This window comes from Elephantulus edwardii, unplaced genomic scaffold (genome assembly GCF_000299155.1).
Source record: "Elephantulus edwardii isolate Elephantulus edwardi_28Jun2011 unplaced genomic scaffold, EleEdw1.0 scaffold00015, whole genome shotgun sequence".
In the NCBI taxonomy this organism is placed as follows: Eukaryota; Metazoa; Chordata; class Mammalia; order Macroscelidea; family Macroscelididae; genus Elephantulus; species Elephantulus edwardii.
In genome coordinates, this window is record NW_006399765.1 from 15,286,348 (window position 1) to 15,311,243 (window position 24,896).

Below are 24,896 nucleotides of genomic sequence, written 5' to 3' on the forward strand. Positions count from 1 at the left end.
CTCTCCAATAAACAGCCACTCCTGAGTGTTAGACACAAACACCTCACTGCTACCTTCTTCTCCAGAGAACTCTCCTCCCGCCAATGGGAGCCATGTCACTAGGGATCAGCTGGCATTCAATTACTGGCATGGACATTAGGATGGCCACCTGTCCCAGTTTGTCTGAAGCTGTGAGGTGTCCCAGGACATGGGTCACTTAGTGCTTAAACCAGGATAGTGGGGGCAAACCAGGATAATTGGCTACGCCAGTGAGAATACAGAACCTCTTTCAAGATTTGACCTGAGACAGGGGTAGAATTCATTCCCAAGCGCCCCCGCCCCACGCCGGTTGGGTCAGGAAGGAGCAGGCCTTCAGCTGACACCACACCCCAGCTCAGCTGTGTCCTTTGCGTTGTCCTGCTGCCCTCACTGCGCTTCTGAGAGAGCACTCCTTGGCTCAACTTCAAGGGCACCAAATCCTTGCCTCAGGCTCTGCTTCAAGGGAACCCAGACTCAGTCAGACACGGACAAGACTAGAAGCAGCGAGTCCTGTGAAGCAGCTGCAGTAGGAGACCAGGCAGGAGAGTATAAAGGTCTGAATGAAAGCAGTAATGGACACGCTGGAGCGGCAGTGGAGCAGACAGCTTCAAGAATACTTGGAATTTTCCATTCCATCCTCCAACCCCTCTGGGCCCTGGGAAGCCCTTCCTGAACACCTGCCCCTTAGCTTTGACTGTTCTTCAAGGATTGTCTCTCCTGATGGGACTGTGTGTTCTTTAAGGACAGGAGAACAGCTTCTGTTTATTTCAGGGACACGCCTCCTCCCCAGCTCAGGTACTCCCTTTGTGTTTTTAACTCAAGGAGTGTTTGCGGAGTGCCTTGTCTGAGTATCTCTAGAGAGGTTGGCTAAGTTAGGTTAATCCTCAGAGGCTGTTGAGGGTCTTCTTAGGGCACTTCTCAAGGGGAAACGTCTTCCTTTGTGAGTGTTTGCAAGAAAAACAAAAATGCAAGCCAAGGAAAGACTAGAACTCTTCAACATTCTGAACTAGCTACAACTCTCTAAGCATTTCCAGCTCAGTGTATGGGTCCTAAAGGGGGCCACCACATCCCAGACCAACTCTCATTCCCAGACACTAACCGTGTATGTATGTGGGAAGTGTCACGGATATTACATTTTCTAGATCCTCTTTCTTGGAGTGATGCAACCATGCCCTAGGTGCTGGGACAACTGGTTCATAGCAGCTCACAGTTCTCTTCTCCTGAAAGATGCCCTCACTTGGCAGGACCCTCCCTAAACTGAATGCTATCTTTAACCCCGGGGCTACTCATAATTGATGGATTGACTGGTATGGAGCCCAGAGGCCTGGCTGTCTTACCTTAGCACTATGGTTACGGTGGATCAAGCCTAGCCTGCATGTGACCTGAGGTCCTTCTCGACCTCTTCTTCTTCTGTCTCCTGCACCCCTCACCCGTATATTTTGAGAGGTCTCTCTTGATAATCATGGACACTGAATGCTTGCCTTAGACTCTGCCTCTAAAAAACTTGACCTGAGACAACACCTCTGATTAGTTGTCCAAGTGGTTAGACAGCAACCTGGTATTTTTTTCTTCCGTTAGTGGAGGAAGCCCGCTTGCCTTCTTCTTTGAAGCCTTCAGACCTTTAAGAACATGGAGACAGTACTAGAGAGATGAAATTATGAGGGAAGAGGCTCCAGGAGCAAACAGCACATCCTGGTCTGACCCTCACCAGAACTTGTCCAAACCTCAAGGGCCTAGCTCTCAAAGCCTTTAAGCTCCTGACGTTTTGCATCCAGTGACAGTAGCAATATGCTGAGCATGGCACTGGAGAGGGCGAGGTTTCGTTACTGACATGTGGTTTACTTGATGGCACCTAACAGCAACATCGTATAGTGAAAGGGGAAATGGGCTGAAGTGTCAGACCTGATCAGTCTACCTTCTAGTTGAGCAAATACAGATAAGGGTCTTAAACCTCTTTGATCTTGTTTCTTCATCTGCAAAGTGAAAGTAGTGCCTACACGATTCCAGCACAGCTTCTTGCCACTAGGCTAACCACAGCTCTAAGCAAAAGATAGGTAGTTCAAACCTACCAGCTGATCCATGGGACAGAGAAATGGAAGATTGCGTCTGTAAAGATTGTTGTAGTTGTTGTTGTTGTGTGCTGTTGAGTCAAAACCAACTCTTAGCTGAGTCTCCATTGAGTTTTCTGAGGCTCTGAATCACAGGAGAGGAGACTGCCTATCTTTCTCCCATGAAGCACCTGTGGATTTGAACCACTTGCCTTGGGGTTGGCAGCACCAGTCCTTACTGCTAGGCCATGAGAGTGCTTTCTCTAAAGACTGCAGCCTTGGAGTCAGTTCTCTGCTGCCTTCCTTGTTTGGTTGTGATGTGTCAGTCATAACCAAGTCTACTTCGGGTAATGGTAATAGATGGGAATTGGGGATTGGGACGATGAGACTCTTTGATAAGAACAGAGTGGAAGGTAAAGGGAAGGGGCCAAAGGGGCCAGAGCAGACCCTCAAGACCCATGTCCCCATGCGTGAGCAAGCTGGCCTGCCCTGGTGGCCGGGGGAGCTTACCTTCTGGACAGTGAAGGTCCGTATGATATATTCCGCGAGGGGCTCTGTTTCAATGAGGGTGACTTTAATGTCTCCGTAGACTTCAGTGTCATCTGGCCAGTATCGCACACACTTTACCTGTGGCCAAGGAAGAGAGAATGGATGGAGACGAGGGAGATGACCGTGGACGAGCAGGTGACTGAGTGTGAGAAGCCCACCTCACCGGGCCTCCCACTCACACAAACCCCAGGGCAACTCCGGTGGAACTTCAGTCCAAGGGGGCGGCCGCCAGCCAGGAATCGGCAGACGGCACAAGGCTAAGCTCGCTCCCTAGCGGAACTGCAGCCAGGAGCGATAACGATGACCCCTTCGATTGCAGAGTTTCCCTGTCCTTCCCAATTCTGCTTACGGCACTACGCGATCAGTTAGGTGAAATGGGCATGCGTTATTATGCCCCTTTTACAGATGACAATAGGACTGAAGGTTGGAGGTGTGGGGGGGCTCGTCCAAGATCACGTGGTCAGCTTTCTGGTTTGGGCTGAGGCCTCTTTCTGCTATTCGGGGTCGGGGGACAGGAGCAGCTGAGAATCCCCAGCTGCGCAGAGATCAGAATAAAAGATGGGGAGGAGAGAGCAAGTGAAAGCAGACGTAGTGGGGGCGCAAAGGACGTAACTGAGAGGTGGTACTGGGGGGCTGGGAGGAGAACAGGATGGAAGGTACTGGGCCAAAGGGAAGACTTGGCAACTCCTCTGCCCCTTCCGGTCAGTGCAGATGCTGCCAACAAGCCAGCCCCACTTTCCACTAAGGCACACTCCACAGGAGGAGAAGGAGACCATCGGTTTCCCCTTAAAAGAACAAAAGCATTACCATTCCGGGGGACGCCGCGCGGCCTAGAGTGGCATTTCCCACCGTGTGTTCCGCTGGGTGCTAATAGGTGTTAGGTGAAAACAGGAAACAAAACAAACAAAAAAAAAGGCTTTGTGGTCAAATGAGTTTGGGAAATGCTGCATTAAAACAAAGCTACACAGGACCTCGCCTCGGACTCTTGAGCTCCTTTAATGTGCTAAGGCTAATGACTGCATGTTAGGACTCTCAGAAAGGGCCACAGAGCGCTTACAGCATTTCCCAAACTTATTTAACCATGGAACCCTCTTCTCACTAAGCATCCTAGAGACTAGCATCCCATGGAACCCACTTAGGGAAACAGTGGTCTTGGGCGCAGTGAGCCTTAGAGTCGAAGGAACTCAGTGCCCGGCTCTAACAGTGAACAACTTCTCAAAAATGAGGGAGCCTCTCATACAGCCCTAGTTTCCTATTAACAGTGACCAGTGGCCAGCTGCCCTCGGGTAGAGTCCAACTCATGACCCCAAGCATGGCAGGGTAGAACTGTGCTCCACAGAGCTTTATTATTATTATTATTATTATTATTTTCAAATACACTGCCATTTATTTCTTCTGGGGTCTCCATGGGTGGACTTGAACCTCCAACCTTCTGGTTAGCAGCCAACTGCCAACCATTTGTAGCACCCCCTGTCCCTGGATCTCCATTAATGTCAGCTAATGTTGACTGACAGCTTGCGGTCTTTCAGACACTGCTCTAAAAAGGCTTCACATGTATTTTTTTTTTTGATGTCTCACTTCAACCTTAGGAGATAGATATTATTATCCCCATTTCTAACACTTATTTTTTAATTTATTATTATTTTTTGAGCATGTACCGTCAAATCAGATCTGACTGGTACAGGAGGAGATTGGCTCTCCTTCTTCAGCAGAGCATCTGGTGGATTTGAACTGTGAGCCTCTGGGATTGCAGTGCAGCTTCTTGCCACTAGGCCATCAGAGCTCCCTTATTATCCCCATTTTACAGATGAGGAATCTGAAGCACAGAGAATCTAAAATAGCCCAAGGTCAACGTCTTAGTAATGGATGGAAGCAGGACGTGATGTAAACGCTGGTCATCTAAATAATTACTAGGAAAATGACTAGTGCTGTGAGATAAAATGAGGGGATGTTTAGTACGTGTGTGACACAGAGCCTGGCGTGCAGGAGGACATGGGGGGACTGTTTGCCTGTTCCCTCCCCATACCCATTCTGGATTCATGATCTATCCAGTACGAGGATTTATCTCAATGTGCTGGAATTTGCCTCCAGATGCTTGGGTCCTGGATGGGCTTAAATTGTGTCAGACAGTGTGAAGACGGTACAGGATAGGACAAGGTTCAGATCTGTTGTTCATAGGGTTGTTAAGAGTCGTATTCAACTTGACAGCACCTAACAACAACAACAACAACAGAAGATGACTCTCTGTCCAAGTCGCTACAATTTGAGACTGAAGTTATGAGCTGATGAGCAATGGAATATGAGTCTAGAGTTAGAGACACCATCCCCAGCCTCCGGCTGGGGGACTTCACGGTGCTCAGTTCACCCCTCTGGGTCTGTTTCCTCATCTGTAAAACTGGTGAGTGGGCTACATAATAGTGGACTCAAAGATTAAGTCTGTTCTGACCCTGATTCCCTCTGAGTAATGAGATGCCATGCCCTGTGACTGGATGGTAACTGATGGTTCAGATTCTCCCTGTACCACCATCATGGTGGCTGGCACCCAATCTTCTCTATGGCTGGCTGGGTCTTGATAAAGCAAAATGACACCTGCTCACTCTTTAGTTAGTTCTAGAGAGGCCCTCTTAAATCTGCAGGTGTAGGGGTGTCTGTGTGTATGTGTGTGTGTGTATGTTTGTATATGTACCCTACTTTTACACCCAGGACCCGCCCACCCACACGCTTACCACAATAGGCAGCAGCAAGCTGGGAGTAGCAGTCCCATTCCTAAACTCTAGAAGTAGGTAATGTCCACACCAAAGAGAGATGAAATAGAGGAGAGAGGGGACCAAGGCCCCAGCTCTGAAGAGTATCAAGATGTAGAGGTCAGGGGTGGAAGAGGAGCCAGCAAAGGGCCAAATGCTTGTCGAGAGATTGAGTCAGATGAGGAGAGAGAGGTGGCGACTGAACTTGTCAACATGAAGGATGCTCATGGTACTGACCGTGCCACTCTTGGTGGAATGGAGAGAGCAGCTAGGTTGGAGTGGGTTTAAGAGAATGAGAATGAAGAAGTCAAGCTGTGTGTGGCTCTCTGAGGTCTGCATACACACATGGACAAGAGGATGACTTCTGTTTGCTTGTGGCTTCTTAAGGTGGGAGGTGCTGCGTATGTTTGTGTGCTGACGGGAGCAAACTAGCAATGAGAAAAAGACTTAAGTTTTTCAAGTGACGAGGGGACAATGAGAAAATTCTTGAGCAGAACCTGTGATTCAAAACACTAGGCTTGCCTTTGAAAAGGAAGAGACATTTCTTCATTGTGCTCGGTTGAGCCTTAAGAAATGGCTGGCATTCGACTGCTGTCGGTGAGGAATCTTAGCAGTTTCTTATGGCTCAACTTGATAACAGAGAGGAAGAATGAGAAGATGATTGTCGAGACAAGTAGGGTTATAGCTGTGGTCAGGAGATGAGAGAGTTCACCTCTGATGGCTTTAATTTCCTCAAAATACATGAGATGACATCGTCAGCGAAGAGTGAGGATGGAGAAAGAGATGAGAGGAATTCGAAGGAGGACAATCTTCAAATAGAAAACAGGAATGATACTTCCTCCCACACCCCTCAGGGTTTGCCGTGAGGGTCAAATCGTGACCCTGAGCATGATGAACAGAGAGATGCCCAGTCCTGCGCTTCCAACTTCCTCTCCCCCAGAACCTGCAGGAGAGGCTTACCCTGCCCACCTCCACAAGGTTGGTGACCATGACGATGCTGGCTGAATTCTCCTGCCAAATCATTCTCCAAAAGTCCTTGACCGTCTCCTGCATCGGACCTGCCAATAGAGAACGCGGTAGACATCAGAGGCCAAGGCAGCAGTCAGGCAGCCAAGAAGCATAGCCTGCGGGCTAGTCCTGACCCAGTGCGCTGGTCGAGCTTAGGACACATGTGAGCCTCTTGGAGCCAGTTCAAAGGCAGTACGGATGGCAAAGGACGACACTACAAAAATCCAGTGCCTGTATGTAGCAGCCACTGGAAATATTGACAACATCCTCTCGTTCTGATGTCATCCTCAGGGATCACATCCTTCCAAGCAGCTCCTCTTGCCCCCTGAGTCATTGTCTTATTTGGATTCTATTCTAAGATGTGCTTTAAAGGTGTCATAAAAAAATTGATCTCCAGAATCCCAGGGAAAGACAGGAAGGAAATTGGGGTGGGGAGAGTGGCAGAGCAGAGGACATAAATAGGAGGAGCTACCTGATTTTGAGCTTGACACTTTGGAGAGGCATTTGTCCAGAGTCTGAAGGCAATGCAGAAGGTGGGGAGGAGGGGGCAGGGAAGAGACCAGGAGTGAGAGATAGAATCTGACAGTTCAAAGCAATTTCCGTGGAAAATGCTTGTTGGAGATTTTATTCTCTCGGTGTCCTGAGCTGGTATCATTTTTTTTTTTTTCTATTCTGAACGTAGGCTGGGTATTTGTTATAAAATATCTGCAATTTTGAATGCTGTTTTTCTAATAAATGTCATCTCTGTTCTATGCATTTTCTATCCTTTAAAAAATTCTCCCCACGCATGCTATTTTTCCTAGTCGCATAGTATTCTGTAATAAAGAGGTATCTCACTTTATTTAACCAACCTCCCAATTGCGGGGCGTTTAAGATTTTTCACATTTTTTTCTATTATAGATAACACTGTAAGGAATATCTTTAGGCATAAATCACTGTCCATATATATAATTATCTACAGGATTCCTTCCCAGAAGGGCTAGGAAGGTATGATCATTTTTAAGTCTGCTGATAACACACCACCAAATTGCTTTCTAGGGTAGATGACTGTATTTCAATCATGTGCTCTCAGCCACCGGGGAGATCAGACTCCCCCTCAGCCCCAACTCTGGACGGCAGATGTTAGGGAACCGAGCTGAAGCTCATGCTGGGAGTCTGTCCTGCTTCTGTCCCTTTGTCCTGACCACGTCCTAGTGATCAGTCTCACTTCTCACTTTTATTCCTTCATCCTAGAGCTGAATTCACTACCCACCTTCCATTCCAAACAAACAATCTCAAGAGTTTCTCAGGCTCGCCAGCCCTACTGTCCTTGGCTTTTTAGTCAGTAGAAATTCATTCCTCTGCCAGAGAGGAGCGAGGATCCTCTGATGTGCTGGGAGTGTTGGGGCAAGAGGTGCAAGAGGAGGGAATAATAATAATGTTGGATGCTGTTACTCCCCAGAAAGACTGCTTCTCTGGAGCCCCTGAGGTGTCTCTAAGGCACCAGGTAATAAAAGGACACTCACCTTGAGTTGCAATGTAGTGCCGAGGTCGATGGTATCCCTGCATAACAGAAGGATAGCACAGTGAGTGGCCTTCAATGAAAGGCTGCGAAGACGTATTGGCAACCATCTTTCCCAAACTTGGCTTTCCTCATAGACGACAATGGGAATCACATGAGTTATTTCCCGGAGAAGCGGCAAGTTTTACATGAGATGATGCAGACCCAGGGCTTCATAATTCACTAATTGCTCCTCCTGGTGGCTATTGTTGTATACTGTTCATTCCACCACGATGCAGAGCGACCCTGTGAACATCCCATTGGAAACTAGCCCTCTCCTGTACTATCTGCATGATCTCTGATATGTCCAAGCCCGTTATTATAGAGTAAAACTGTGAACGCCAGAACCTGGGTAGGCAGACCTCAGTTAGAAAAGGCACACAAACCCAAATGCAGTGAGCACCGCGAGAGCCAGAACTGGACAGCACTGCCTTGTTTCTCTGCGGCTCACAAGTTTTCTGCTTTTGACAGGGTGCAGTGCAAGGCTTACTGCTTTTCTGTCATTCGTTTTAGTGGAAAATACAGTAATACCTGTGAAAGCTGTTACCTGTGTAACATGGAAACCTATTAGAAGTTAAAACTCAAGTATTTTCCACTAAGGTGGAAAAACCAATGAAACCCAGAAAAACAAGTCTGCCTTGTCAAGCTCTGGTCTCTCAGGTTTTAGAGTAGATGCCTAGGAGCTGCCCACAGATTTGCCTGGGACTCTCCTTTGCTGCCTTTGGCCCATGGGCCATGCCGTTTTATTCTCTATCCGTAGTACCGGGTACAGTTTTTAGGAAATGATAGTTGGCAGAATGGATGGATGATTATGATTTTGAGATGAGATTAGCTTACCACTTCACACATGGGATAAGAAGAACTCTCTCTCTCTCTCATACTCTCTCTTATACGCTCTCTCTTATTCTCTTATATACCCATACACTCTCTCTCTCTTTGAAGGAACATTCCCATTTGGAAAGTTTTTACTGTACTTACAAGTCAATAGACTGAAACCTGGAGCGGAGTTGGATTATTTGGACTCTGTTTTGTTCATTCATATGTTGAGTCAGCTGCTTAATATTTAATAGACTGGTATTAGCTGAGTGCTTGCTTATTATTAGGGACAGAACTATTTTAGTGAAGCAAAATGAGGCAAGATCTGGTGGAAAGAATGTTAGGGCGCATACCAACAAGACAAGGAAAGAAGAAACTCATGTGAAGAGCCTGTAAGGAGCCAAGGCCAAGCAAAGTAGCTAAGACCAAATGAAACTCATCTTGAGGGCAAAAGGGAGATGCAAGAGCCGATCAAAACCAGGGAACAGAGAGCACTGCCTTATAAGGTTGATGCAGGCTCCTCTCAGTCCTCACATGTAGAGTGGAGACTGTCCCAAGGCAAAGGAATTAGCACTTTAGGTGAGTGAGAGACTTGTAACGCAGCCAGCGATGTCAGGAGCAAGGAGCTGGGGTGAAAAACGGAAAACCTCCCATCAAGTCCTGAACTTCCTGTGGCATCATCCCACTGGCTTAGATTAAAGTTCTAAGTACACCCAAATGAGGCAGCGACCCAGCCACATTAACCCCAAACCACAGGGGCATAGCATCCTTTCCACCCTTTGTTTTCTGCAGAGAATGACCCATTCCTCTCACTGGAATGTATCTTTGCTGATAATCTGCCTTCACTTTCACCTTCCCTCCTGTGTCCTTGCCTGTCCCCTCAGCAAGCCGAATGTCCTGTGAGTCCATTTGCTGTAGCAAAGACTTGACCCATGTTGGGACTACCTCAAGCAAGAGAAGCATTAACTCTTTTCAGAGCCTCCATTGCTTCCTGTATACTGAATTTTCTATATACAGTGCTACTTCTGTCGCTCAAACAGAAGCCTCTGTAGTCTCTCCCACCTAGTTTAACTCTTTAACCAGCTGAGGAAGAAGACTCAAGGCAGGACGTCAACCCCACCATGCCGTTGACTACGTATAAGACTCTAGAGATACGAAAGTGGACAAAATGCACATGTGCTCCGTCTTTAGGCAGCTTACAGAGATTGGCAAAATAATTACACCAAAAAAGGACAAATCTATAGGTGGGATTCAGGCTACCATGGTGAAGCTATGGCAATAATACCCAAGGGGGTCTGAGTCAGTCAAAGTCAGCAACTATCTCTGAGAAAGTGGAGACTGAATTGACATCTTAAATCTCAATTTGGGCATCTCAACATCCCTGCTGTTTCCAGTTTCCTCCTTCTAACAGATATTTCCCATTTTCTCTCCCATTCTCTTATTCCTCACAGTCTTTCTTCCTCAGAAATAGTAGTCATGTTTTTGTCTCGAAACCTCATCATTGATTATTCCCTCTCTCTACTGGCCTGTCCCCAGGTAATGGAGTGCTTTGCTTCTTAATCCTCAGAATCAGGAGAGTAAAACCCTCTTCTGACTCTCCAATCATTTTCTTTCCACTTCCTCTGGTTTAAGGCACTGACCATCGAACGGTGTACTAGTCTGTCTGTCTGTCTGTCTGTCTGTGCTTAGTTTGTGCCTCCCCCGGTTGAACAAAAGCATCACCCAAGGGGAGGCTATAGCCATCTTGCTCACAGCCTCACTGAATAAATGAACAAATGCAGGTATGCGCGCTGTGTGCCTGTCCCCATGCTAGAGCTGAGTGCAGAGACCCTCACTGGCCTCCAAGAATCCAGGGAATCCCCAAAGAGAAAACATTCTCTCCATGAAACTCCTCAGCACTAGAGATAAAAAGGAATGCATTTCTCAACTAGGGCATCTCTGGGGATTTGCCAAGAGCTGGTACAGAAACTTCCTAACCTTAAAAGAACTTTCAGTTCATTTAAGTCCCACCTACACAGCACGCAGATATACTGCAAACCACCACTGGGCCTGCCTCCATCTGTCTGTGAGCGATGGGAGAGAGGTTTGCATCCAAAACGCATTTATCTCACTCTGCACTCATGCATCTGTTACTTACTGGGGACCCAGATATGATGCTTATTTCCAGGCTGGTAATTTATAACCGATTCAAGAGGCCAATGCATTCTCGGGTGCACAAACAAGGCAGCCAGCAGGGCAGTTCAGGTGGGAGCAGAACCACAGGCTCCAGAGGCACATAGAGGGTGGCTTCCATCCCGCTCATTATCCAAATGGAGTCCTTTAAATGAACTGTCAGGACCCAGTTGTGGGTAAATGATTCTGGTGTGGACAGTGAGCTCTCTGAAAAGCCCAGCAAGAATCTGGCGTGGGTTGGAGAGCAGGCCCAAAAGGGGTGAGGACCTAGACAGCTGTCTAGGGTGGGTACTGCCAGAAACCCCCACAGGAACCCCAGCTATTCTTGACTTTCCTGGTAGATATAGTAGGCTCTTCCATTATTCATAGAATTTTTGAAGGCCTGTTCTTTCAAAAGTGGATGGCCAATCCTGCGTCTTAGTCTGTCTTAATCTGGAAGCTCCATTGAGTGCCACCATGGGTAATGCTAATGTTCTTTGTAGTACTAGTGGCATAAATTCGAGCATCAGAGCAGAATGCAAGCCGCCAGAGTATGGAAAACTAGCAGATGAGTGGTGGCTGACAAGCCATGGATGGCATTTACTCTTGCCTCCTGTGCATTTGAAAGTTTGGACAAAGGGTAATGAAGACTTAAAGAAGAATCGATGCTTTTGAATTGTGGTGCTGGCTAAGCGTATTGACTGCCAAAAGAACCAACCAAGCTATCTTAAAGTGTAACCAGAGTTCTCCTTAGATGCAAGGATGGTGAGATTGCATCTCATATACTTTAGGCATTGCCAGGAGGGGCAGTATCTTGCATAAAGACACACTTTTGAGAAAGGTAAAAGGTCAGTACAAGAGAGGAATACCCTCAGTGAGACGGGTTGACAGAGTGACTAGAATGGGCAGGGGTAGGCAGGGTTGCCAGGAGGCCATGCTGGACTAGAGAGCATCTAACAATGACAGTAGTTGGTTCACACTGAATGTCATTCCCCCCAGCCTCCACCCCACAGTGGTTCCACTGTTAGAAGGCCCTTATTTGGAATAATTTCTCTTGTCCCCCTCCATCTCTCATTTCTGTCTTTCCACGGGCTGCTTTGCGCCCTGCAGGATGGGCTGCCCCAGGCATTCTATGCCTTCTGGTTTCTAAGTTGGGTTGGCCAATGACAGTAGAATCAGAGCTCAAGAGGCCAGGAGAGGAGTTAGGGTGGGGCAGCTGTTTCTTTGGGTCTCTACCTGCAAGATCATCATAAACTCGCTGCATTGTTCTAGAAGAGTCCCTCGCTCCTAACAAGAAACCTTCTTCTTGGGATGACTCTCCTTCCATTGACTGTCTTGTCTTCTGGTATCCAGGTCTCAGGGAGAGCTTCAGGACACCACACTCTCTGTTTTAGCGAGATTGTTTGCTGTTTTCCCTGGTAAATACTTTATTCAAGTTACTACTTTCCTCTAAAACAGTATTATCCCACTTTACAGATAGGAATAAATAAGTAACTTACGCTAGGTCACAAAACAGTAAGTACCAAAGCCTGGTTTCAGCATGCCCAGCAAGGACCACATTAATTTCTTTGGGCACATTACCTATCCACTTTAACTACTGAAATCCAGCAGAGTCTGATATCACGTCTCAAAGTGGCATCTACCAGAGGCTGTTGGGTGTGTCTACTTAACCTACTTCTTATGAGAAAACAAGGGTGTTGTGCTTTGTTCTCAGTGGATAGAGAACTGCATACTGGCTATGTGGCTTTGGACAAAGCTCTTAACCTCTCACCTCTGCTTTCATGTCTTCAAATGCTCCCAAAATGTGCTGTACTGATAGAACATGATAGAAAAGGGAGGTATTATTAGTTTTGATGTTACAGAGGGTCATTGGCTTTTAAGACAATTTCATTTGTTGCCCATGAAACATCTAAGTTTTCCTTGGTGCTGGCTTTCCCACATACTCACTCAACTTCGAGTTGAGTGTTTATCTTGGAACTTATTCTTCACTTTGATGACCAACTCCAGCTTCAGTAACTTGGGCTGGTAGACCGCATGAGGGCTGTGGTCCTCCAAGCTGCCATGTCCACCCAGCGAGAGATGAAGTCAGGGAGATGTGATAGGAATTGATTTACTCTGCCTCAACATGTTTGAATTGACCCTCCACCGTGTACTAGGCACAAGGAGGTGACCAGGAATGGGAGAAGGGCAGGAGAAGCAGTGCTGGACTAGCTTCGTGTTGCCCCTGCCTCAGTCCAAGCTTAGAAACACGTGATTAAGGCCTGGCCACCACCTTGTGAATTTTCCCTGAGAGCCATGGTTGTCAGAGACTCAGTAACTCTCATCTCTACCCTTGACGACATGCTAGATAGGCCCTTATGTTAGTTGTTAATGGTCAAGTTGAGGCAAACAGAACTCTCTCTCAAGTGTTTTAGATCATTTCATGTAGGGAAGTGGTTACAAGTTAAAACAGAGCTGAGATGCCAAACGGAACAGTGAGGCAACCTGGGGATTAACAATAAGCCAGGGACTAAGATCGTCTCTGGGCTGTTTGGAGAGTCAATTCAAGAAATCTCTCTTAGAAGATGTACCATCAGAATGTGCCCGAGGAAAGAGGATGATGGTAAGACAGGAGGGCGCCTGGGGGAAGGACATCCTTCTCTGTAAAACAGAGGGTCAGGAAAAAAGAGAAAGACCAGCAAGGAGATGCTGACGTAGCGGCTGAAGCATCGCCGTGATTGTGGGGATGGTGCGGGGTCAAGCAGTGTTTACTGCTTAGTTCCACTGTGAGTTAGCACGGAACCAATGATTCCTAACAGCTCTAACCAGACCACTCACAGGACTGGCGGGATAATGGAAGAAAAAGATACCGGAGTCTCAGAGCTCGATTACCTGGCAGAAGCTGGAACTCTGATGGGTCTACTTGCTGGAAACTAGCCCCATAGAGGGGATGGGATGTACAACCATCACTAGAGCTGCTGGCACAAGGAAGAAGGGAGAAAGCCCTTTTAATCTCCCATCAGTGTATGCTGTGGGGAGAACTCAGCCAGAAGCCGGCAGAGGGGCCTGGGAGATGCAACCAAAGGGGTAGCACAATGTCCCATACACACCCCGTCCCACATACACCTCATCCCATACACACATCTGGACTGTGTAGCACAAGAAGGAAGGGTAAGGAAGGGTTCTGAGGGCAAACCGCCGGGTAACCAGAATTGGGCTCAGTAAACATTTGTTGGATTAATGAATGATCAGGCTCAATCTAGGGGTGAGGAATTCACAGAGCATATCACTGTGCTTTGTAGATTGTCCAGAAATACAAGTGAATCAGGGTTCCCTTTGTGGATCTCTGAGTTATTCCTCAAGGTCTTTGAGCGTGTGGGTCAGATGCTGAGAAGCCTGGCTCCATCAGTCACCATGGGGTAGCCATCTGCTCCTGTGGCCATGCTCTATAGCTGCAAGTTCTCACTTCCATGGGCACCTCTACCTCCCGGCTCCTCTCTAAGATGAGCCTCCTCCCTGGTAATCTTAATTTCTCCTATTTCTGACCTATCTTCTCCTCAGTGGCAGATAAATTATCCCAGAGCTCAGCTCTGAACTGGTCACTTCTTTCCTCAAAAACCTTCCAATAGTCTCCGAAGTCCATCTTCTGATGTCTGACCATCTGACCAGTAATGACCCAGCCCCCAACTTATTTCTCCTTCTGAAGCCTGTGTTCCTCTCAAGCCGAGTTGCCCCGTATGCTCTGCTCTCCAGTTCTGCGTATTTTCTTTTTGCCCATGTAAGTCTTTCTGAGCATCTTCCACTCTCTGATTTCTAAATTCTGACTCTGCCTGATGCTCTAGCTCGCTCTACCTTGGCAGTCCTGAGGGGAGAAGTGATTTTCTTTCCCACCTCTGAATTTCTGCTGCCTTTTATCTGAACTTATGACACTTAACACTTTCTAGTTTGCCCTGGAATTATTGATGTGCACAACTTGTCTCCTTGCTAAGGTTTTCAAGGATAGAGAGTATAGTATTTTTAGCTTTATGGTTCCCATAGCATCCAGGAGGCACTCTTAAATTTTTGATGCCCTAATGCCTGTACCTTCAAATGAATGAATGAATAGACCATCAGACATGTCAGACATGTATACAGATGAATAAATGGGTGAATGAGGAAGACTGGCAGTCGTCCTGGGAACCCAGAATGCAGGTGACTCGAGCCACTCTGGAAGAAGAGGGCACAGCTTCCGAACTTGGATTACACAAATCTGGGACAAATCAGGCTGTGCAAATCTGCATGTGCCTGCAGAGGTGTGAGAGACAGCCATGGATCTGAAACCCGCTAACACCCATTCTTCCATTCCTGCTTCTCAGCCCTGTCCACTCACATCAATGTAGTTGGCGTTGATGTAGTCAGAGTGCGGGTCTCCGTCCAGTACCAGCAGCCTCACTCGTGAATGGTCATCTGCAGAGAGAGCAGAAAATGAGGGAAGGGTTGATGGAAGGGTCTGCATGTTCTTTATCTCACACTCAGTCATTGCTGTCAAGTTGAGGTCAACTCATAGCCAACCCTCCAGTGGGTTGCTGAGGCTATGAATTGCATGGGAGGTTGCCCACCTTTCTCAAGTGGAGCCATTAGTGAGTATGAACTACTAGAGACATGCTTACCTTCAGGCTGGCAGTGCAGTTCTCTGTAGATGGTGCCACCAGAGGTCCCTCAATCCCTTATAGCTGTTGCTGCTGTTGCTAACTGGCCACTGAATTGGCCTAGACTCATAGCAACTCCATGCCCAAGTGTACAGAACTCTACGTGGTCCCATACCACCACCACCGCCACCATGATCAACTGCATGGTGGACTGTTGTGATGCAAAATATTTTTGTGAAGTAGGTTGCCAGGCCTTTCTTCCTAGTCTTAATATGAAAACACTACTAGAACCTGTTCAGCATTGGAGCAACTTGCAAGCTTCTACTCACAGATGCACGGTGGCTGCACTTAGTGAGAGGCATCACCAGGGCTGCCTCGTGGAAGCTGAGAATTCTACCACTGAATCAGTATTTCCCCCACCCCACCCCAGAAAGCCAGCTATTAGGCCGCCATTGCACATACTATCTTGTTAAACCTCAGAACTGCCTTCTGTTAGCATCTCTATTTACAGATGAGGAAGTTGAGGCTCAGAGAAGTTACTATGTCTTGAACACAAAGGGACTTCCTCATTTTTTTGCCCCACCCCACCTTCATTCTGGTTTTGTCAATCCTTATCTGGGTGGGTCACATGCGTCTTTAAGTCCTACTAGTTTATTAATAAGTGAGGATAGAGCCCATTTCTTCATAGACAGGATGCCAGAGAGACCACATGAAAACACTTGGAATGCGACGGGTGTTGAATCTGTATTAATGTGCTCCATCTTCAGGCTGGCTCAAAACCGGCGAATTTACCTAATTTTCCACATGTGCACAAATTGCTTTTCTTGTGCCTTTTGGAATATTGTTGCAAATAGATTGTCGGCCACATATTATTATCAATACCATCATTAAAGAAGCTGACTAAATCATTATAAAAGAGGTCATCAATAATGAAAAACTGTGTGGCGAAGAGTACCTTTTCAAACACAATCGAGGTATAAACAGGGTTTGCAAACCTGAGTTGATGACATACTCACTTCTAACAACACCATGTAAAAGCCAAAACAACACACACACACACACACACACACACACACAAACCAAAAAACAAAAAAAACCCCAAAACAAAAAACAAAACCCACGACCAAACCCCAAAACAACACACCAACTAGAACAGCCAGCGGAAGAATCAGGATAATCCTTTACAGTTAATTAAAGTGAGCTCTGACATGCTATTGACTCATGCAAATGAAAGTGCTAGGCGGGGAGGAGGGCACAGTGTGCAGTCAGATCGCTGCCCACGTGAGGTTGTGGTTGACACAGGGAGCAGTCAGGCTACCTGGATGAAGGGCAGGACAGTGGTCACCAGTAGGTGGTCCCAAGAGCTCTGGGCATCCCCAGAGGTGAGGGCAGTGGTACCAGCTTATCCTGTCAGATAACAAAGCACAGCCACTTCTATTAGCTGAAACCTTTTGAAAGGTAGGACATTCTCTGTTCATCCCTGTTGTATAAAAAGGGGAGGGGAGGGGGGCGTGGCACATGACAGGTACACAGTCATTGGTTGGTAGTTGAATATCTACCTGGATGACCTCACTGGAATCTCACAACAACCCTATGAGAAGCTCCTTGGGGAGCTCCTGATACAGATGAGGAAACTGGGACCACATGACTGGTGAATAGCAGAGTTTGGATGAATGGGGTTCTCTCTAGTCTGAGTTCACACGTTCTTGCCCCCAGTGAGATGGGAGGGGTTAGGCTGAGTGACAGGAGTTACTCAAGGATTCACAGCACAGAGAGTGAAGCAGAGAGAATCAGTACCTGGTGGTGGAAAAGCTGAGAAGCCAAACAGCACAGTGATGGAACTCAGAGGTTAGCGACAAGGAGACTAGACTCCAGGGACAGGGGAAGATGGTCGTCAGGTTACTAGAACACAAAAGCTGAGGCTCCCTGTGGAGGCTGGAGGTGCAGTGATCTCTTGATGGGAGTGGGAGGGAAAGCTCCCATAAGGCTCACTGCTGTGTGCCTAACAGATCACAAACCGAAGCAAGACCTAAACCCACTGCTGTTGTGTTGATTCTGACTCAGGTTACCAAGTATCGCTGCCCTGTCGGGAGTCCTTGTCTGGAATGCTTTATGAAAGGGGATCATTGGCCTCTCATGACAAGGTTGCCCACGTCAAGTGTTAGGTATGGCGGCTGCACCCAGGGTCCTGTGATGAGATAAAGGTGAAGCAATACCTCGCCTTCTCCCTTCCTCCCACTTTCCTGTCTCCCCCCAGTGCTTCTCATCAACCCAGCCATCCAGAAGCTAGCTCGTAAGAGAGCCTGAGGAATGCATCCTGCAGGGGTCAGTTCCCTGTGCTAAGTCAAGCAGGAGAGGGACACAAAGTCCCAGGATGGGTGTAGGATACACCTCTTAAGTACTTACCCGTTAACTGACTGCTCCATAAATTCAGTAAATATTTATTTGAGAAATACCTGTCATGTTCTAAGTCCTATTCTAAAGGGTCTCTGGTAGCCTAGGCCATAGAGAATTGCCCTGCTCACCCAAAGGGGACCCCTCTCTGGTGGTTCTAATCCATGAGCCACTCCTTGTGAGCAAGAAGGAGACTCTCCTCCTGTGAGATTTATAGCCTCTGAAAGCCCACTGGCTCTGACTTGATGGTAATGAAGTTTTCATTTCTTAGAACAACTATTCTAGACCATGGCAAGATAGGCTAGATGCCACTTCAGTGACTTTCAGTGGAAGCAACTAGAGGAAATAGAGGAGGGTCTAAGTAATTCCTTTGTGAAAGGGCGAGGAAGTGGAGAAGGAGTGAAGTTAACCTTGTTCAAGTTCATGGTAGACGTCAGCAACCTCATGTACATTAACTCAGTCAGTCTTCTCTTCCTTGAAATAGCTCTGTTGTTGTGTATCTTTGAGACAGAACTGACCCATAGCTGATGCTCTGGCAGGTTTTCAGAGGCAGTTAATCCACGGGAAGAGATTGCCCATCCTTCTCCTGCGGAGCAGCTGACAGATTTGATCCGTGTGCCTTTAGGACTTTAGTGCAGTTTCTTACTACTAGGCCACCAGAGCTCCTGAAATAGCTCTAGAAGCTATTAATTACAGTCATGCCACAATGAGGTGGTACTGTTATTCTGCCTAATTCACAAGAGAATAAATGAGATTCAGAGAAGTGAACAAGTTTCCCAAATCATGCGGTCTCTAAATGGCAGAGCTTGGATTTGATTTCAGATCCACCTGGACCTAGGTCCCAGCTGTGCCCACACAGTGCACTGCTCCTGGACCACAACTGCTTCTGTAGTTTGTGCAAATGGTCAGTCACCAGCCTGCACAGTCTTCTGGCCCCCAAGATGCCTGGCACCTCACCTGGGCATCAAGCCTGGTTACCAGCAGTTAAAGAAACTGTAAGACTTTAAAGAGTAAAATTTCAAATTGCATTTGCACTCAGTGGTCTCACTAATAACTTATTGATTAAAAAACCCCCCTCCTTTATTTATTGAGGTCTGTGCCTACCCCTAGAGTCTGCAGCTTTGGAAATGAAGCTTCTGGTTTAGAATGCTGAAAGGGAATTTTCTTGAAAATAAATTGTAAAAATCTGAAAGCAAAATTGATGAAAAAAAGAAACACACTCAATTTCTTTAGTCAGATATTCTTAAAGAGGAAAGGTGTAATCACTAGATGTGATGTTTGCTGGTTTCTTCTCTTTGTTCATTGAAAACACATTCTTGATCACAAACAGAGTTCTTCTAAGGAGTCTTTGGGTAGCACAGAGAGTTAAGTGCTCAGCTACTTGCTAAAAGTTTGATGGTTCAAACTCAACCAGAAGTTCCTTGGAAGAAAGGTCTGGCAATGAATCTACTCCTGAAAAAAAAAAAAGAGCCATTGAGACCTTGTGGAGCACAGGTCTACTCTGACACACAAGGGGTCACCATGAGTGAGAATCAGCTTAGAGCTCTGGTGGCCTAGTGGGTAGAGTGTTATGCTGCTGATCCAAAGGCTGGTGGTTTGAATCCCTCAGCTGCTCCTTGCAACAAGGATGGGCAAACTTCCCATGCAGTTCACAGCCTTTGAACTCCAGCCCACTCGAGGGTCAACTGTGAGTCACTTCTGTCTCCACAGGCAATGAATTGTGTTGAGTTGAGCCACAGTCCACTCTCACTGGAGCTATTCTGTGGTAGATGGTTTTAGATCTGCCTGTAAATCCTAGCTCCAGCTTTTAGCAAGACCCATGCTATTTGTATCTTTTAGCTGTGGTGTCCTCACCAAAATGCAGCCAGGACTGCACACCTCTCAGAATTTCGTTGTCATTGTTATGTGGCGTTAGGTTTACACCAACTCCGATCTGACCCCCCAGGGCATTTTCAGAGGCTTTAAATCCCACAGAAAGAAAATGCCCGTCTTTTCTCCTGTGGAGCAGCTTGTGGATTCAAACTGCATGCCTTGGCAGTGCAACTCCTTGCCACTAAGTCATCAAAGCTCCTGTCTTAAGAGTGTTGAGATGATTCATTGAGCAAATGCAGGCATCCAAAGTGAAGGTATGGAGCCTGGTACCCAGCCGGTGTTCAGTCACTGGTGGTTCTGGCCTGGATGAGAGGCGGACAGTGGCAGTGAGTGCAAAAATGATCCAAGTTGCTCGGCAACTTAACACTCCTTGTTTGCCCTTCCTCTGCACCAAATACAAATCCATCTCCCTGCAGAGGCCAGGCGTTACTGTATGTGTTCATTAAAGGACAGAATACAGTCATAGGTCCCCCAGAAAGCACTGCAAGGAGTAGCCCTGTCCTCATGGTTTATTTATTCCTTGTGGGAGATGCTAATATTGCTCTGTGCCTTCTTCTTCTTCTTCTAACTTTATATAATTAGAAGGATAAAAAATTGTGTTTACCCACATGCACATAGAGAAAGACAGGGCGGCGGGCGACGAGGAGGAGTTTATAGGAGGTAATTTACAAGCAGCCCAGAACATTCATTATGTTCTATCTACATGCTGCAAGCTTGAGAAGTAGCTAATTTGGAACTCCTTGTTTGATATTCAAGACAAGGAGAGGAGTTAAAGAGTCATCACATAGAGGAGAAGCAGCTCTCAGTGGCGAGATGAAAGGAAGGAGCACTGGTCTGGCGCCACCTGGCTGTCCACCGAGCCAGGAGATGGACAAGCTCTGTCGTCCACGGAGGGTGGGACTGGTGGTGGTTGTTAGGGGCCATCAAGTAGACCTTGACTCATAGCGACCCTGTGAACAACAGATCAGAACCCTGCCCCATCCTGCCCATGCTCAACATCTCTGACATATTTGAGCCCGTTGTTTCAGATGTCAATCCAACTGTTTCAGTCCGTCTTGTTGAGGTTCTTCCTCTCTTTCTCTGAAACCCCACTTTTCCCGGTAGATTGTCTTTTTCAAAGGACTGGCCTGTCCCTGACAACATGCCCGAAGTAGGGGAGATGAAGTTTCGCCATCCTTACCTCTAAAGAGCACCTGGGTTGTACTTCCTCCAGGACGGACTTGGTAGCTATTGTTGTTATGTGCCGTCGAGTCGCCTGAGACTCCTAGCGATCCTGTGTACAACAGCTCTAGACTCTGCTCCATCCTGTGCCAATCACACTGTCTCTGACACACCCATCCCGATTACCCCAGTCACTGAATCAGTCCATTTCATTGAGGGTCTTCCTCTCCTGCACCACCCCTCCACCCTCCCAAGCATGACACCCTCTCCAGGGCCCGGTCCCTCCTGGTAACATGTCCAAAGTATGTCAGAGGAAGCCCCAGAATCCTTGGCTACAAGGAGCTGCCCGGTTTAATCCTCTCCAGGTTGAACTTGTTCATTTTCATAGCAGTCCATGGTACATTCAATACTCTTCTCCAGCACCACAGCTCAAAGGCATCAATTCTCCTTCTATCCTCCCTAGTCATTGTCCAACTCTCTGATGCAGAGCAAGTAATTGCAAAGACCATGGCCTGTATAAAGCACACCTTACTATTAGTTTAGCAGCCAATCACACAAGCTATTTGCATTTCTCAGGCAGTAAGTAGTTGTTGTTGTTGTGTACCATCGAGGTAGATCTGACCCATAGCTGACCCTCCAGTGGGATTTCAGAGTTAAATTGTATTAGAATAAATAAACTATCTTTTCCCCTTAAAGCAGCTCATGGATTAGAACCACATACCTCTGCGTTGGCAGCACAATTTCTTACCACTCAGCCACTAGAGCTCTCTTGAGAGGAGGCATAACTGTAAGGTAAATAAACTCGAAGAGGTCCCTGAAACAGAGGGCCCACAGAAGGGAGAGGCGGAAAATCTTGATTTAGAATTTCTGCTGTTTTCTGTGGTGGCAATACTCCCATCAGGGCTAATTGCAAGCCACGCCTGTGTCATCAGTTAGCTCAGAAAATTCTCGAGAATTTATCAAGCTGGCTGTATGGTTTAGTATGACAAAGTTCTAGCACATCAGCAGGAGGGACCCAAGCCTAACCAGGGTCCAAATTCCCCACACGATCTCATAATTCGGTACCCACTGCCTTCTCCAGCCCTGTGTGTGCCCCTCTCCTGTCATAGTGCTCCCTCCGGTCACTGTGGCTTGTAGTTGCTCAAGTGCACCATTTGCCCCACTGAACACAGAGCCTTTGTAAATACGGAGAGAACACCCAAAGCCCCCCTCCTGTTGAGGTCAGGACCATGCATCCTTCACGTCTCAGCTCAATGTCCCTTCCTTGGGAAGCTTCTCACAGCACCCTGGCCTCTTCTTAGAGCAGCTGCATTTCCTCAACGACATACAGAGCCCCTGGTTCCCATCACGTCATAAAGGAGGGCACTCTGTTTACCGACCTTGACACACAACAGATGGTCAGTAAGTTTTTCATGCATATATTCATGTTTGTATCTGAAGGACTGAGCTACTAGTAGGGGGCAGGGGCCTCCTTGATCATGGCCAAATAGGTGATTTTAGGTAACTCAGACCCAAGACCTAGGAGCTCTGGTGGTGCAGTGGTTAAGTGCTCACCCACTAACGGAAAAGTCAGCTGATGTGAACCTGGCAGCTGCTCCAGACGGGAAGGATGTGACAGACTGCTTCCTGAAAGGCTGACCAAAACCACTCGCAAATGTTGCATTGATTCAGACTCAACAGCAAAGCAATAGGATGGCAGAGAAGACTTTTCCCACACGCCTTCCAAGGCTGTACGTCTTCCTAGAAGCCAACTGTCACATCTTTCTCCCATGCAGGGGTGGATAGGTTTGAACCACATACTTTGTGGTCAGGGGTCTTGGAAACCCTGTGGACAGTTCTACTCTGTCTGACAGAGTTACCAAGTCAGAATGAATATGACGGTTCATGATGGCAACAAAAGGCCTGGGCCCTCATCTCTTCTATCGACGTAGCCTAGCCTGCCCTGGCCTGTCCTGTCCCTTGATTGGCCGGTGGCAGGGTTAGGTCTGCCTCCAGTGCCCACTCGACTCTTTGTCTCCCCCTGGCTGAAGGAATGCGTTGGCTCACTTTCCTCCTTTGTGCAATTCTACCTTTCATAACAAACCACAGCGCCCTTTCTTCCTCTGTCACCAAAGATAACCCAATAAATCAGTCCTCTCAAATCACATCTGTTTATGGAGAGAATCATTCCAGAAAGGTGGGGCGAGCGAGAGAATCCCGTCTGAATACGTGATGTTCTTCCTTCCTGTCTTCTGGGCACTGACAAGGGTAGAGAAGAGATGCAATTTTTCAGAGAAAAGAGATTTGACTCATTACAATGAATTGTGGAGCTGAAAAATCATTCCCTAGAAGTATTGGAAATGTTAATGCCATCATCTTGCAAGAGTGGATGGGGAGGAGGCAGGTAATTCTGCTGAGACTGCCTGGGTACCTCATTGAAACTAAAGGTCTGAGCATTCAATCTTGATTGAATTACCATTATCAAGACAGAAGGTGGTGTGGGCATTAGACAAGATATCCTGGAGTTCTGAGCACCTCCTTGTTCTGGGTCCATGCTGGCTGAAGTGAGGCAGCTGTCCCCCTGCAGAACTCGGTGAAGATTTTCTCCATTAGATGAGACCTTTATGTGGGGTGGAGGTAGCAAAGGACATGTGCTTTTTTATTTATTTTATTATTTTATTATTTTTTGTGAGTGTACCATCAAATCAGATCTGACTGGTACCGGAGGAGACTGCTCCTCCTTCAGCAGAACATCTGGCAGGTTCAAACAGAGTACCTCTGGGATTGCAGTGCAGCTTCTTGCCACTAGGCCAAGGACATGTGCTTTAAGATACCTGAGAGAGGGAAGGAGAGAGGTCCATCTGGTATACCCTAAGCATGCTACCCAGTCAGTGCCCCACTGAGGAAGCTTCTAAAGGAAGAAAAGAAAGCTTGTTATTTGGATCTCCTCAGAATCTGAGCCTACCATGAGGGTTTTGAGTGCAAGAGGGTGATTTGAGGAGTCTCTGGACGGTGTAGACAGTTATATATATTTGACTGCCAACTCAAAGAGGCCACCCAAGGATGCCTGGTAATAAGGACCAGGGAATCTACGTCTGAAAAATAGCCATTGACAAAACCTTGTGGAGCACAATTCCACTTTGCACACTCAGATCACCAGTAGTGGGAGCTGGTTGGATGGAGGTTGGTTAGTTGATTTACAAGATGACTCTACGTCACACCAGGAAGTCAGTGGGAAGTGAGGCCAAGAAAGGAATGGGTCCAGTAGAGGGCGAGGCAGCAAGTTAATGAACCCTGAGTCGCTGGGATGTGTCCTGATGGAAGACTCTGAGATACTATGCAGAAGAGGCACCTTCAAGTTATTTCACGTAAAGGGAACAAGGACTTATTTCCATTAGTCATTGGAGGAGAGGTGTTCTTGGAAACATTTCACTTGTTGACGTCTTTGAGATGCCGTGCAAACAGACACAGGACGCCAGTGACAAGAACAGCAAGAGCCACAGGAATGGGCAGCTGGCAGTGGGGCAACCAGTTACACATTGCACATTCGGCTCTCCCTGAGTCTCCTCTCTCTGTGGCTCCAGGCAAATGTCATGGCATCTCGAATGTCCATTTGGAAGCTTTTAAGAATCCAGGGATAGTATTGAGAATAACATTATTAAGTATACTAGTATAGTAGTAGTAGTAAGTAGTAGTAGTAGTAGTAGTAGTAGAAAAACTCCAGTGTACTGCACAGTGAAGGAGCTCTGGTGGTGCAATACTTTAGCACTCAGTTTGCTAAAGGCAAGTTTGATGGTTGAGACCCTTCTCGTGGTCCTAAGGGATAAAGATCTGGAGATATCTGTGGTAGAGAATTAATCATTTTCTCATTACTGTTGAGTCAGAACCAACTCAACACTGACTCTCTGTTGGGTTTCCTAGTCTGTCAGTTGCTTGGGAGAAGGCTGCCCGTCTTTCTCCCTTGTAGCCTCTGGTGGATTTGAACTGCCAATGAGGTGTCGTTCTTGAA

At 47.1% G+C, this 24,896-nt stretch overlaps 1 protein-coding gene across 1 annotated transcript in view; it reads right to left on the reverse strand.

Moving 5' to 3' along the window:
- The window catches only part of PTPRT (protein tyrosine phosphatase, receptor type, T), a 975,109-nt gene that overhangs the window by 44,352 nt on the left and 905,861 nt on the right, over positions 1-24,896 (reverse strand). The window contains exons 20-23 of the mRNA XM_006881719.1: positions 15,223-15,299; positions 7,873-7,909; positions 6,320-6,417; positions 2,577-2,693 (exon numbers count right to left, since the gene is read on the reverse strand). Of these exons, the coding sequence (XP_006881781.1) occupies positions 2,577-2,693; positions 6,320-6,417; positions 7,873-7,909; positions 15,223-15,299 (329 nt within the window). The remainder of the gene's footprint in view (positions 1-2,576; positions 2,694-6,319; positions 6,418-7,872; positions 7,910-15,222; positions 15,300-24,896) is intronic.